Source organism: Beta vulgaris, chromosome 6 (genome assembly GCF_026745355.1).
Source record: "Beta vulgaris subsp. vulgaris cultivar EL10 chromosome 6, EL10.2, whole genome shotgun sequence".
Taxonomy (NCBI): Eukaryota; Viridiplantae; Streptophyta; class Magnoliopsida; order Caryophyllales; family Amaranthaceae; genus Beta; species Beta vulgaris.
The window spans coordinates 7511142-7525858 of record NC_079207.1 but is presented as its reverse complement, the minus strand read 5'-3'; the positions used below and the strand labels follow the sequence as shown (position 1 = coordinate 7525858).

Genomic DNA, 14717 nt, shown 5'->3' with positions numbered 1-14717 from the left:
CTTTCTTTATTTTGGGGGAGATTCAAGAAGGAAGTACAAAAATATGAGATAGAAATTGAAAAGGTGAAAAGAGAAACTAAAGAGTGTGTGAGAGAAACTAAAAAGTGGGTTAAAATATAAAAAATGAACGAAATGGGTGTAAAAAGAGAAGAAAGTAGGTAGGACATGTTACCGATAATAGAAAAAGAAACGGAAGGAATTGAAATATATCCTTGTAAGCATAATCCGACTAAACATCAAACTTCCAGCCATTTGTTTACAAGTTTATGTATCATCATCGAAGAGGATGAATAGACTTGGATCCTAATGGACTAGGACCAGTGTGAAAATTGATTGCTCCATGAAATGGGAAATGTTCTTCTTTCAAGATGCCTTGCTCCGTCTTTAGATAGTTAATAGTTGAATGCATTTGTGAACGTGTAAAAAATGACCCCAAATTCGCGCTATCTACGCTAATGTATGAGTATGGTTGGTGCATCAGCAGTCAGCACAATGCAGTCAGTTAAGCGATTAGCGAAATTTTTAGATTATCCGGAAAAAACTGTCTATCCACTGATTGATCTACCCATTAGAAATAGACATTAATAATAAGTAGAGTCCAACTCAGCAAAATTATTTATTTTTTAATTATCTATTTCTAATGGGTTGTCTACCAGTGGATAGATGTAACAATCTCCCGTTTGGGACTGCACAGTGCAAACTGTCTTGCACGAAGCCATTTGACTTTTCTCAGATATTCATTTTATCTGAAATAACTATTTTGAATTAGCTTTTGTGAATCATTATATTGAACCATAAAATTGATTTCATGAAATTAATTTAATTTTTTGGAAATTCCATCGAGTATCATGAAATAAATATAAGATTGCAAAAATTCCAACTGAAGAGCCTCATCATCAAGTATTCAACAATTTCGAAATTTATATGAAATCTTAAATTAAAGAAGTTAGAATTAACCAGCACAACCGAGCAGTTTAGGCACAGACGAAATAAGCCAAGGAGGTGATAAAACCGTGCAAATCTATCTATTAAGAGGGAGGGAAGAGAGCTAGATCTTACGCACTGATCCAACAAACACCAAGGGATCATCGTCGAAGAATAGCTTGGCCGTACTACGAAATTTCATAAACAACAAACAATTAAGATATCTAATAGGGATCAAATTTTTACCTATTTCCCTATACTAAGGGATGCCAGAAGAAAAGTAAGACCATTGCACTCTTTTCACAAGGTGTAGATATCTAGCCTAACTCACTTACAAAGCTCGAAGACCATGAAACCATGGCAGCAGAAGGTAGTCAGGTACATTGCAACTCAAATCCTACCTTTTGAATCAAAGACCATGCAAGCTTTTCAGGTAATATATATTCACACTATTTTGTCATTGATGGTTTTGATCTCAAAACAAAGGCGCTTACAACGTGCGACAATATCTGGCTAGCTACCAGCAGGCAGTTTCAGACTTGTCATGTTTTTGTCGTCTCACTAACTGCAGGAACATTTGAAGGGTAACTGGGAAGGTCTAGATCAATAAGTGTCATATCATATGAGACCGACAAAGAATTTGAGGTATCAACAAGAAGAGAAGTATTCATCTTCTCTGAATTTGTTGTATTCTGTCCAACCACAGGATTCTCGGGACTGCTCACGGCAGAAGATGACTGGCTAGAGAGTTGAATATCATCCAGCTTGTTCCCATACAAGTGTTTATTTCTTCTTACAGCATCCATCTCCTGTCCAGTAGGCACAAAAGTACGTGACCTGTACTTCCTTGGCCCTTCTTCACCCTCACCATGGTTGTAGAGTACATACTCATGATAAGTTGGGGCAAACTGCAAAATTAGTTATAGATGAAAATCAGTTACCAGAGCATTGTTTGGTCTCATTTAAATCTCTAATACACGTAACCTCATTGTTTGGCAATATACCAATTACCATGTAGAGGTTCTGGAGCACTAGAAAACAGAATATTAGAGCTAGGCACATGTCAGGCCAGAGGGCCTTGGGCTGCAACAGGCTGGGCACAGGCCAAGAAAACATCATTTTGTGCTCGTGCCCATTTTCCGAGGAGCCCATTGACTTTTTGTTGATTTACTTAAAAATGCATGAGCTGGCTCATCGTACTTGTGCTGATTTTCGTGATGCCTATGCACGGTCAACACTCATGGCTCTCAAGAAGGTAGCAGGCTCGTTCCAACCCAGCCCATGCCCAGCTCTACCAGTTGATCTACGCACTTGGCAGAACTAAGTTGACAAACGCTAGAATACATCAGAATCCAGGGACTTGAATAATGGTTTGACAAAATCCGTCGGCTAAAATCAAGGTCCAGAGTCCACACTAATCTTAGGATGTTCTTAAATTTTAAAGGTGTGCAAAGAAGAAACTGTTGTTTCATAGTACTTCAGCTAAACCTCAGAACTCAAGCTGTGTTCTTTTTGGGCTTTATGTTGACCATATAGTAACTTCTTTTCGATTTATTATGATTGAGGACATGAACACATACATAAAACTCACCTGATGAACTGTATCATGATAGAAGTCATTCAATTTCAATGCATGTGCAAGGCTGCTTGTCAAACCACGAGAGACTCCGATATTTGCACCAGCATACTCCTTGTAAGGGAAAGCATAAAAATGACCAATGGCAGCCATGAGCATCTCAACACAAATAATAAAATTTTGAAAGTCGGCAGCATCCTCCGAATTTTTTATGAATTCAGACTTGGCAGCAAGAAAAACCAGGACACCCTACAAAAGACCCCAGCTCACAGTGAGAAAATGGAAGATCATTCATATCATAGTTCCAATCAATATCCCAAAGTCCCAATTCCCACAAGATGCATCTATGCACAGCTATACCAGGCACCACAGCATCATAGACAACCATAGTAGCAGACTTCGGAACGCTTCAATTTGCCACACAATAAGATATACAGCCAAATAATGATACACACCCTATTCCGAAGTTGATATGATATAATTGGGGGGAGAATAGGAGAACCAATTATTGTTATTTTATCAAACAAAATAAATAAATTATATTCCTTTCAAACAATATAAAGCATATAAAATAATGTACTATATAGTCATTCTAGTCAACGATGAAGCATGTAGTGTATATTTCCCAGTGATACACTTGCTTTTCCCCATATAGCACCTTTATATAGAATATCCACTTTCCAACAAAAAAATTATGATGAAGTAACAGTAATTTTCCTACAGTGCTGAATCGTTGCACCAACATTGAGCATTTAAGCATCATATATTGTCATTCGAAGGGAGTATTTATCACTTACATAAACATCATACATGCATAATTTCAACTTTCAAGACATCATTGACCATGTATTAGACCAACTAAATATGAAAGCAAGAAGTTGTCTAATTTTCAAGCACCTCCACTTTACCATCACATGGTAGTAATACACATGAATTCATTTACCCTTTCTTCCCAAGTCAATAATCACAATATTGATGCAATTTAGCATAAACCCATGGAACTTCACTAAGATTCTCCAACTGACTTACAAACCAAATCACCTTTGCAATAACGTAATCAAGCATGATGACATCAACAAAGGACCCAAAGTGGGGGGGACACTTCTGGTGCAGGTATGTTTCCTTCAACCTCCACAGAAGCAAGGACTACATTGACAACTACTCATTCACAATCCCCACTACACCCTCCACCTGGATTCTAAATAAACCAAAGCAACTAAACAACTCACTGTTATCAGAAAAATTACCTGCCAATATGTTAAGAAGACAACGGACTTTATCAAGACAAATTTAGGAACAGGATTGAAAGGCTGAAGAAGATCTCGGCATGCCAAATAAAACAAGGCCAATGCATAGAGAGCAACAGAATATGAGATGGTATATATAATGGTGAGGTAGAGATATGATTGATTAGCACTGAAGTCCCCATCTGCATACTTTCCCTTTGCATAGAGTATAAATGTAACAGCCACCAAAATGGGTTTCAAAATGACAAACTGCAGACCACCTTGCTTACACCTCCGAATGAAACGCCTATACAGAATCAATTCATCAACAATGTTACATGTATAATTCCACCAGAACAATGCTACACTTAACTAAAAATGACATTGCAAGAAAAAATAGTCAACACTGACAAAATCCACCAAAATTCTATACAGATTAAAAGTAGCTGCATCTTTCAAAATCTCCGCTATGTACAATTCTTAATAACATATTGTTAAACATCACTACTGTACTTCGTCGAAAAAAAAAAAAAAAACCACTACTGTACTTTGTCAAAAAAAATCACTACTATAGTTCTTGTTGTTAGAGTTGCATATCCTTTCAAAAAAAAAAAAAAGAGTTACATATAAAATATTGCACTATATGCTGCTACATTTTCACGGTAAAATGACTCAAGTGCGAAAAAGGAACTTAGTCACATATTACTCACCCATCCAGCGGTATAGGAGGAAAGCAACATGTCATCAGACACAATGAAGGCTTCAAAACTCGTCCACTCAAACTTAGCACAACGGCCCCAGGTCCACCCACCCATGCCAAGCAGAGGGATAAAAAATTATATATAACCCAAGCTTCATATCTGGAACAGCAAAAACAAAAATTTTAGCTTGAAAGAATTGAGCATAGACAAGCTTAATTCCATGCTGGATATTACAAAAAGAGGCAAATAAACAACCAGTAGAGGATAGCAGAAATTTGTAAAATAGAACCAAGAACCCTTTCAGAGAGCAGCATTCAGCCTTCAAAACTTATCTAGCATATGATGCATGTTCCATGGTGAAAGTATGCAGAACTCTGAATATCAAACATTGTCTCCCGACAAAAGGTGCTTAAACCATGGTATTAAATTCCAGTCAAATCACCGCATTGTGATTGCATTGTAAATATTTTTAAGCTTATAGGCAGTGTTACCTAATTCGCTATCTAATTCGCCTTTTGAATTCGCCAAAAGTGAACCAAAACCGACCATAATTCGCTTTTCTCAATTCGCGATTCGCGGGGGAATTAGGGAATTTAGTTAACACTGCTTATAGGGTCACAACAGATGCAAACCATCTTCATTGCCCGATAAAGTGGTTCCAGGCTGTTATTGCGACAGCAACCAGCCGATTGCGAACGAGATTTAGAACCATGGCCGAGACACTCAGTTAAAGAAACCACAAAAGCAGTCTTGGAATAAATAAAGTGCTCCAACATATATGAACACCTAATGCTAAGAATATGGTATCAACATATCAACAACAAAGGCAAGCTCGGACAACTAAAGTAAAGGGTAAAGACTAGTCCAGCATATCATTGGAAGTCTCACATCCGTTTGAAATATAGTACTGGATTCCCTTTGTACGGACTGACTCTAGGTAGATCAGAGGACACAACAAAACCACTTAGCTCAGCCAACTTGAACCGTCTATGCACTTTTACTTATCTAAGAATCAATTGCAAATGATATAATAGCTGCAACACTTCAACTCCCACCCCCATGAGGCCCCACCCCATAGTCCTTCCTCAGCACTTTGGTCATTTTGGTGGCCCAAAAAGAAATTACAAGCAAACTGATGGTCCTCATGTAAATTACTCAAAATTCTCAAACCCGAAAAGGGACTCCTTTCAAACATGTGACAAACACAGGAATGAATATGGCGTTTGGAAATTAGCTTATAGTATAACCGATAGCAGATCACATTAAAGGTTGGGTGATAGCTGAGTTGACTGTTAGCTATGCGAATGTATAAAATAACCTATATATGGTATGAAATGACCTAACAACTATACTTTTATTCTTCAATAAGATTCGACATTCTAACTTATACTTCCAAGAGAAGATTCAAATAGAATTAATATATTTTGAGACATTTGAACTTCATTCATCCCAGAATTATTGCTACATAATCCTTTTCTTGGATCTCGTGAGTTACTTGTTAGTCCATCCGTCCCAAAAAGATCTAAACATTTGTTGGCATAAGTAATTTAAGGAGATAAGTTGCAGTGTGGTATTAAATATTTTTTTTATTGAAAGTGTTCAAACTAATTTAGAACAAAAAAAGAAAAGATTCAGACGGTTAGCGAATAGAAGGAGTATATACTTTTTTGGCAATTTTTTTCTACTATTCCTGTTTTGGGAACAGAAGGAGAACTTCATTGAGAATATTAAAAGATTCAAGACTCAAAGTCTAAGTAACTTTGATAATTCAGATTTATTCAATAATAATATGCATGTGTAATGATAATTGTGGAAGAAAAGGAAAGCAAAAACAACTACTCCAAATATTCCTTTTAGCCAAAAGAAACTGAAAATTATGTAAAAAGCATTTATTCTTGCATCTCTCCCTTTGATCAAGTTAACGAGACCAAGAATGTGAAATAGGATGAGAGTAAATGCAATATAGTTGAAACATAACTGGAAAACAAAAGGTAAAATACATTATAGCTATAAAGTCTATACTTACATTTCTCTTAGAGAATTAAAATATATCGCTCTATCACGCATGACCAAGGCTAAGAAAGACATCAGCGCGTAGACCTGTTCATACAAGTTCCGAGATAAGGTAAAGCTGGTACACCATAGATATAAACCAACAAGTCAAAGAAAATTGGAAGGAGCAAAAGGAGACAGCAGATTGCAAAATTAGTATGATGTTAATGCTAAGGTGTATGATTGGGGAGCAAAGACAAACAACATAATATGAAAATTATAACCCAAATTTGATAAGCGATACTACCTGTGTCCTAATTGAATCGCAAAAGTTTAAATTTCACACTTGCCAACGTACAACTTTGAATCTTAATATCTTCAAGGATCTACTAGTATAAATTATAAACACTTGATATTTTGAAATTAATCGTTGACACAAATCCAACAACACATTATATACTAACATTTCTTTTTATATAGGCAAATAGATATGGTGAAAGTAGGAGATGTAAACAGTGCAAAAGTCAAACGGTTGCGATTATATTTAGGAAATATACTAAACGTTCAACGATACATAAGATTGTGCATCCTTGTAAAGAATGTTCTCTTCCAAATGCTTAGACAAAAATGACTAGACACGCAAAGCATCTATACGAGCAAATAACTTTAGTAAGTACTGCATCATTTTGGAAGTAAGGGCCTACCAAAAGGAGAAACAAGAGCACGATATGTAAGAGACATATTTGAAGATATAAAAAAAAAACTCTAGCAATATCAAGCAGACAAAAGCTGACCTATTAGGAAACTTAGGAACGTTTTGAAATCTACTTGGTCAATAAATTGATGGCAGTTATATTACATTGAATTTTCAGTGTCCAATAAATTTAATTCTATGACCCATCCAACTTTTAAGGCTTTAACTGAGGACATCCTACAGAAACATTTAGCTCCTACATATATGGTATATTCTTGTTTCACGATAATCAAACCACCAATTTCCAAAAGCTTGAAAGTATGAAACGAATCATACTTCTCCTAGCTGCAACTCCAGATCATGACTATTAATCAGAAAGCAGAGATGCAGCTTTTTTTGCATCCAGATCACAAAGACGAACATCTTAGACCAAAAAAAAAAAATTAATAAATTTCAGAAATTTCCATCTATTTTGACTTTGGCTACAGCCTCAGGCCCTCATGTGTCAGCATAACCACAAGTCCTTTAGACTATGGGCCCTTCGTTGTTCATTAGTCACAGACAATAAATTTGGTGCACTTCATGATAACATTGACTAATTTTTCTGCATTAGATCCTAAAACACTATAAATAGGAGCTTCTGGATGAACACCTTGAGACTAAGGACCTTTTCTTCTTCAGGGGTCATAGTATTAAAAGCAGGGTCTAAAATCTACTGTTATGGAGATTCATTTAATCTTTTTTTCTGCCTACAAACACACATACAGAAAGACAATCACTAGGTGATCAAACTACATCATGTAGAGGACTAGGAATATTACAAAAAAATTATGAACTAATAATACAAAAGGGCCCGCCAATTACCTTGAAGAAGCCCCATATGCAAGTTCAACAGAGATGTGAGAAGAACAACTCGATGACTATATAGATTATATCTCTCTTATTGTGTTCCAAGTTCCAACAATCATCTCAAATCATAATCAAAGCATATCATCTCATAAATTTTGCCAAAATCCTGTCAAGCCACCAGAATTCACCTAAAGGGCTCCAAAAGAAGTACCGAAAAAATCCTCATACCCTTTATTCCAAACAATATGTGCCACAAATGGGATAGAATGCAAAAAAAGATGAATACATGTCTCTCCAATTCAATGGTGACATAAGTGGAAACCCTTGGTCTGATATGCAATGGGAACACAAGCATAACAAAGAGCATCCCGAGGAACTCCAACCAGCCATATTCCTGGTAGAGTAGTAGTCCATGTTATAGTAAAATATTACACATAGTAAAGCTTAGACTAGCCTGTTCTGATCCTGAAAAGTATCAAAAAGTCGCCTTTTGACCAGAAAAAATGAACGCAACAAGGATTTTGCATGGAACGATGAGTTCTCGCCAACAAGAAACCCAAACCATAATGTCAAAATGACCACTTCAAAAGTAAATCATATGAGAAGGGTGACTACAGGATGTTCCTTAGTTCCTTTAGCAACTACAATCCAAAAGCAAAGCACCTTCCACAAGTTCTTCCCACTGTCATAATGATTGATGAAGAAACATCTAGACTCTGAAAAAACCTATCGATCTCAATGTAAAGAAAGAAAACCTATTTATAAATTCCCATTCCATGTGTACATCGTCTACCAATCCCCTTTGAGAAGCTCTATACGTTACAAATACAAGCGGATAAAGGGGTTACAGGAAAAGTTGCCATGAAACTTGGAAATATGCACCAACAAGCTACATTTCGTGTAGAAAAGAATTTACTGAGAAACACCTTTGTAAGTTACAGCATCTAAACGCCAAGATCGGATGAATGATGCAATCCTCCGAATGTAACGAAGAACTACCTAATGTTCCAAACAATATGTTAAATACTAACATACTAAAGTTACTACTGGTAGGGAAAACTGCTCCATAACAAATCCATAATTTAGCATAACACTAGTCGCAATTGCTATACCAGAACGACCATATCATCAATCACAAAAACAAAATAAATCAGTCGACAAACAGACGTCTACCACTACAGAAGCAAAAAGGCCCAATTAGAAAGAAATGGTGCACTCACCGGAACCATGAAGATGATACGAACTATATATCTCTGGAATGTAGGTTCCGTGTAATTTACGAGATGCCGGTATATGTGAAAAATCGCCAGAGCAATTGCTCCAACTGTGCACGGCAGTGCAATAATGACATAGTATAAAAGAACCATTTTTATCTTCTCCAGCAAAAATTCATCCACTGAAAACCTTCATTTACAATATCAAAAATTGAGCACCTAACTTCCAATAATTACACTGAACAGCCAAATTATGCACAAAAAAAAAAATCAATTAAAATACACACCGAAATCTCAACTTATTCTACTCAATACATCCACCTTTCGCATTGCCGCGCAAGTTCACAAATCTAAAAAACAACAAATCAATGAACAATTCAAAATCAACCGTCATTTCTCGAAGCAAAAACTCTGATCACTAAACCCTAAATCATCATAAAAACTGGAAAAAAAAACCTAAACTCGAGCAGAACACATTAGGGCGAAACAATTAAACCATTAACAGACGAAATGAAGTTATGAAGACAATAAATTTCAAACAACATATAAACATAATTCAACATGATATTCAAATTTACAACAAAAATAACCAAAATTACACAATATAATTCAAAAACTACAGCCAAATTAATTCGAGAAAAAATAAAATCAAAATTGAAGCGATTACAGTAGCGAAAAGAAATTGCAATTGTAAATAATAAAATAAAAAAAGCGCTAACCTAAAATGAGAGAGAGTAGATCTCAAACACGAAGTAAGAATAAGCAAAAGCAAAAATGGCGGCTTCTGCAGAACAACGAAACACAGAAGATTTAGGAGAGAGAAAGAAAGATATTGCGTAGAGGAAAGGGATGAGTTTGCCAGCCTTGAAAAACATTACAATAAAGGGAAGAGTGAAATTATTATATACACCACCTTTGTTGTAGGGGAATTAATTTACAAGGATATGTCATATGAGATTTAATGTTACAATTATATTGGGTATGTAATAAGTTAATTAAACCAAAAGGAATAGGGAATAAATTAATTTTTTTTTTTTGTTTCTAAGGAAGGCACAGGCGCCAAAGAAAAAGAAAAACAAAACCAACCAAACCAAATAAACTGAACTACGGAGGAACAGACCGAGGAGTTGCAACTCCCCTCAAATCCTCATCTAAGATACTACTAAGACCCCTAGGAGCAGACGAAAAAACAGAAATAGGGAGGAGTTGGTTCACTCCAAGATTAGCAAGCCAATCAGCAGCCTTGTTTCCTTCACGATAAACATGTTCCACGTGCACAATCCATCCCTCATGTTGGATCAGTTGAAGACAATGATTCATAATATGCGTACATTCATTGCGCCCACTATCTCCCGCCTTTAGCATCTGGACACACGCTAGGTTGTCCAATTGAATCTGGAGTTGGGCAATTTGGAGCTCTTTAGCTAACTCCAAACCTTTGCTCAAGGCCATCACCTCCGCCTTAAAGGAGCTGCAGATACCAAAATTAAGGGATAAAGCTGATACGAATCCTCCCCGGTGGTCCCGAATAATCGCGCCCCCACCAGCAAGACCGGGAGCCCCCTTAGCAGCACCATCTGTGTTGAGCACATAGAAATCCATCGGGGGATGCCTCCACCTGACCCCAATCATCTCTCGACGAATTGCCACACCCGAAGAAGTAAAGCCCAGTGCCCTCTCAATACTCCTACGAGTCTCGTCATAGCGAACCTGCAAAAACCCACCAATATCTTGAGGGACTTCGTTATTTCTGCCAAAAACAATGCAGTTGCGCCATTTCCAAATCCACCAAATGGAGAGACAAAAAAGAGTGGCCCAAATTGGATAATCTGTGCTGTCTTGATGGTCGAGGTTCGAAGTCACCCAATTCTTCAATGTTTTCACGTAAAAATCCCGCGAGGCAGCAGGTCCTCCAAGTAGTTTCCACACCATACGAGCTAGAGGGCAGTCTCTTAACATATGTAGTGTGGTTTCTTCATCTGCACCGCATACAAAGCATTTAGGATCATCAGTCATTCGACGCTTAAAGCGAGTTGCATTACCCAGCAATCGGTCATGACACACAAGCCATAAAAAGGCTCGAATGCGCTGCTGAACCGGAGCACTCCAAACAAGTTTCCAACAATTATCGTCAATTAAATCAGATTCATTCCTCATTAAACAAAGGGCAGACTTAATGGTGAATTTGCCCTTTTTCCCGTCTCGCCAGTAAAGAAGATCTCCAATATCCGTATCTTCTTTAATCGCAAAGGAATGGATTCTTCGCAGCACATCTTGATGTAAATATGGACCGAAAAGATCCCATTTCCAGCCCTGACCCACTTCCCACATTTCTTCCACCGTATTCCCTAGTAGTTCATCCGGCACCGGGGAGGAAGCGAGGTCAATAAGCGGCTGTGGCGTGGCCCAGCGATGGTCCCAAAAAAGAGTGGAGCGACCATTTCCCACCGCCACCTGAAGACCTTCACATAGAATTTTTGAATTCTCCGTTATACCCCTCCAGACATGAGACATCCCAGCTTTAGGTACAAACATATCCACATCACATCGCCCATGACAATATTTTGCACGAAGTACTCGAGCCCATAATGCATTGGGTTCCGTAAGAATCCTCCACCCCAGTTTAGTAAGGAATGCCGAGTTGGCCTGTCTCGCAGAAGGGATCGAAAGTCCACCTTGCTCGTATCTTTTTTGGAGATTTTCCCATGCAATGAGGTGAACCCCTTGCTTCTCGTCTGATCCCCCCCAGATAAATTTGCGAACTTTTTTATCCACCTCATCACAAATAGAACGAGGTAATTTTGTGACCTGCATAGGGTAGTTAGCCAGCGTTGTCAAAGTGGACTTAGCAAGTGTGATGCGACCCACAAGAGATAGATATTTAGTTTTCCACCCCATGAGTTTCCGATCAATCCTTTCACAAATATATTGAAATTTTTCCTTAGTAACTGCGCTAGTGAGTGTGGGCATGCCCAAATAGAGACCCAAATCCTCAGTAGCTTCAATATCGAGAGCCCTGCTTATAATGCTCTGAGTCTCCCTATCCACATTTTTCGAGAAGTACACTCGAGACTTCGGGAGACTGATTTTTTGTCCCGATGCTAAACAAAACCGTCGAAGGCAGTCATGAACAACTTGAGCTTGGTCTTGCGAGGCCTCAGCAAATAAAACAATGTCATCAGCAAAAAATAGATTGGATAATTTCGGCCCATTCCTGCTAGCATAGATAGGTTTCCACCGATTCTCCACAATAGCCTCTTCTATGGTTTGAAACAGCCGCTCCATACACATAACGAACAAATATGGTGAAAGAGGGTCTCCTTGTCGTATACCCCTCGTTGGCTGGAATTTCTCGGTAGGCTCTCCATTCCAAAGAACCTGAAGCGACGCAGAGGTAACACATTCCATGATTATATTAATAAGCAGCAGAGGGAGGTTCATCTGAAGTAAAGTGTCCCGAATAAACGACCATCGAAGTCGATCATAAGCCTTTTCAAAATCAATTTTAATGGCCATGTAACCTTTAGTTCCTTGCTTGCGACGCATTGTATGAAGCACTTCTTGCATTATTACGATATTGTCTGTTATTTGTCGCCCCGGTACAAAACTTGATTGAGTATTGGATATTAGTTTAGGGAGGATAGGTTTCAATCGATTAACAATGACCTTCGTTATGATTTTGTAACCAACATTACAAAGGCCGATAGGCCGAAACTGCGCTGCTTTTTCAGGGTGCTCCACCTTCGGGATAAGGGCAATAAAAGTGTCATTCAAGCCAGCCGGAAGTCCCTTACCTTGTAAAGCCGCCATGACCATATTGTACACATTTTTTGCAACAAGCTCCCAATTTTTTTGGTAAAAGAGAGCCTGGAAACCGTCCGGACCCGGGGCCTTGAGAGAGCTCATATTTTGGACCACAATATCAATCTCAGTCGTGACAAACGGTTGACATAAGCTCGCCCAATCACTGTGATGAAGCTCGGGAAAGATGTCCCGCGGGACCGCCTGCAAGTCAGCCCCCCCTTCTTCCGTAAACAGATTAGTAAAATAGTCCACAAAGAGCGATTTGACTTGAGCTTTATCATGCAGCCAATGACCCGAATCATCCTGGATAGTGGTTATAGAGTTACGCCATCTGCGAGCAATAGTACTTAGGTGAAAAAAAGAAGTGTTACGGTCACCATTACTAAGCCAATCCAATCGAGATTTTTGATACCACAAAACTTCTTCCCTTTCGAGTATCTCATCCAACTCTCTCCGCAAACGAGCTTCCAACTTAAGAAGCCCGCGTTAATTGGTGCGGGATAGTGCAGCTTGAACCCCTGAAATACGAGCAAGTAACCTTTTTTTTTTATGAAATATATTTCCAAACACTTCCTTATTCCAATTTTTCAGATCATGCGCTAGTTTTTCCAACGAGGGGATTAAGGGACTATCCGGATTCCACTTATCTTTCACAAATTCCTGGAAGTTTTCATGGGTAAGCCATGTAGCCTGAAATTTGAAAGGGCGATTAATTTCCTGTACAGGTGCAAACCCATTCGGTGATATGAATGACGGGCTATGATCAGATTGAATCGCGGGTAAGTGGCGCAATTTAGCCCTATCAAACTGCATACTCCAAGAGCCATTACAAAGAGCCCGGTCTAAACGAGCACTTTGTCTTGTTTTCGGAGAACGACCCCTCGCCCAAGTGTGCGAGGCTCCAGAAAATTCGATCTCTAATAACTGGAGATCATCAATCCAAGCATTGAATTCATGAGAGCGTCTTGTAGTTTCGCGACAGGAACTACTCCGTTCCGAGGGAAACCTTGTTTCATTAAAGTCGCCAGCGAGCAACCAAGGTTTATTGTTATTTGCCGCAAAATCCCGAAGTTCTTGCCATAACACTTGACGTTTCGAGGGGTCAGGACTTGCATATATGGCGGAAAAATACCAAGGGAGGGCACCAACTCTAGAAATCAGCATAGTGATATACTGATCATGCTTATGAATAGGGTCAATTGTGACAAGCTCTTTCATCCAATATACCCAAATTCCACCCGAGAAACCTACGGCATCCACACTAGTATGGCCAGTAAACTTAAGTATGGAGGCTATTTTGTCTGCTTGAGCACCTCCCATATGAGTTTCAACTAGCACTAAAACATTAGGTTTATGACCTTTAACTAATTCTTTTAGAGCTTTCAAAAAAGCTTTACTACCTGCCCCTTGGACATTCCAAATCATGCAGGAAATAGGCAGGGGATCATGTGGACTATGAGGGAATCTATCTTCCATAAAAACGGGTATAGAAGGTAAAGTACTTACGTATGCTTGACTTAGGAGTCTCATAAGTCGGGCGACTTCATTGGGAATTGAGGCCATGACCACCAGTTCGGGGTCTGCTGGGGGAGGCTCCTCCCACGTTTGGAAGACAACTTCGAGTTGATGGGTCAGGTGGTTCGCCACTAAGTGGTAGGGTTGCTCCATAGTCTGACCCACGAATAGTGTTTTCTCCGGGGGGATTTGAAGTAGGACAACTTGGGGGGGATGAAGATC

At 38.7% G+C, this 14717-nt stretch overlaps 2 protein-coding genes across 4 annotated transcripts; both read right to left on the bottom strand.

Moving 5' to 3' along the window:
- Nucleotides 1–1003: 1003 nt before the first annotated feature.
- Nucleotides 1004–10060, bottom strand: LOC104895391 (uncharacterized). Of its 3 annotated transcripts, XM_010681883.4 has the most exons (8): nt 9896–10059; nt 9464–9526; nt 9183–9366; nt 6454–6527; nt 4437–4586; nt 3748–4033; nt 2516–2749; nt 1004–1832 (listed from the first exon to the last, which is right to left on the bottom strand). In XM_010681883.4, exons 3-8 carry the CDS (start codon nt 9327–9329, stop codon nt 1467–1469), a joined length of 1257 nt encoding a protein of 418 aa, XP_010680185.2. In that variant the 5' UTR covers nt 9330–9366; nt 9464–9526; nt 9896–10059; the 3' UTR covers nt 1004–1466. The 3 variants fall into 3 exon arrangements, with proteins under 3 accessions (XP_010680185.2, XP_010680186.2, XP_048502017.1); XM_010681884.4 differs by lacking the exon at nt 9464–9526 and having other exon boundaries at nt 9896–10060; XM_048646060.2 differs by lacking the exons at nt 9464–9526; nt 9896–10059 and having other exon boundaries at nt 6454–6558; nt 9183–9312.
- A 220-nt stretch (nt 10061–10280) lies between these two features.
- LOC125498900 (uncharacterized) lies at nt 10281–14456 on the bottom strand. Its single transcript, XM_048647221.1, has 2 exons — nt 13549–14456; nt 10281–13311 (listed from the first exon to the last, which is right to left on the bottom strand). Exons 1-2 carry the CDS (start codon nt 14454–14456, stop codon nt 10281–10283), a joined length of 3939 nt encoding a protein of 1312 aa, XP_048503178.1.
- Nucleotides 14457–14717: the final 261 nt, after the last annotated feature.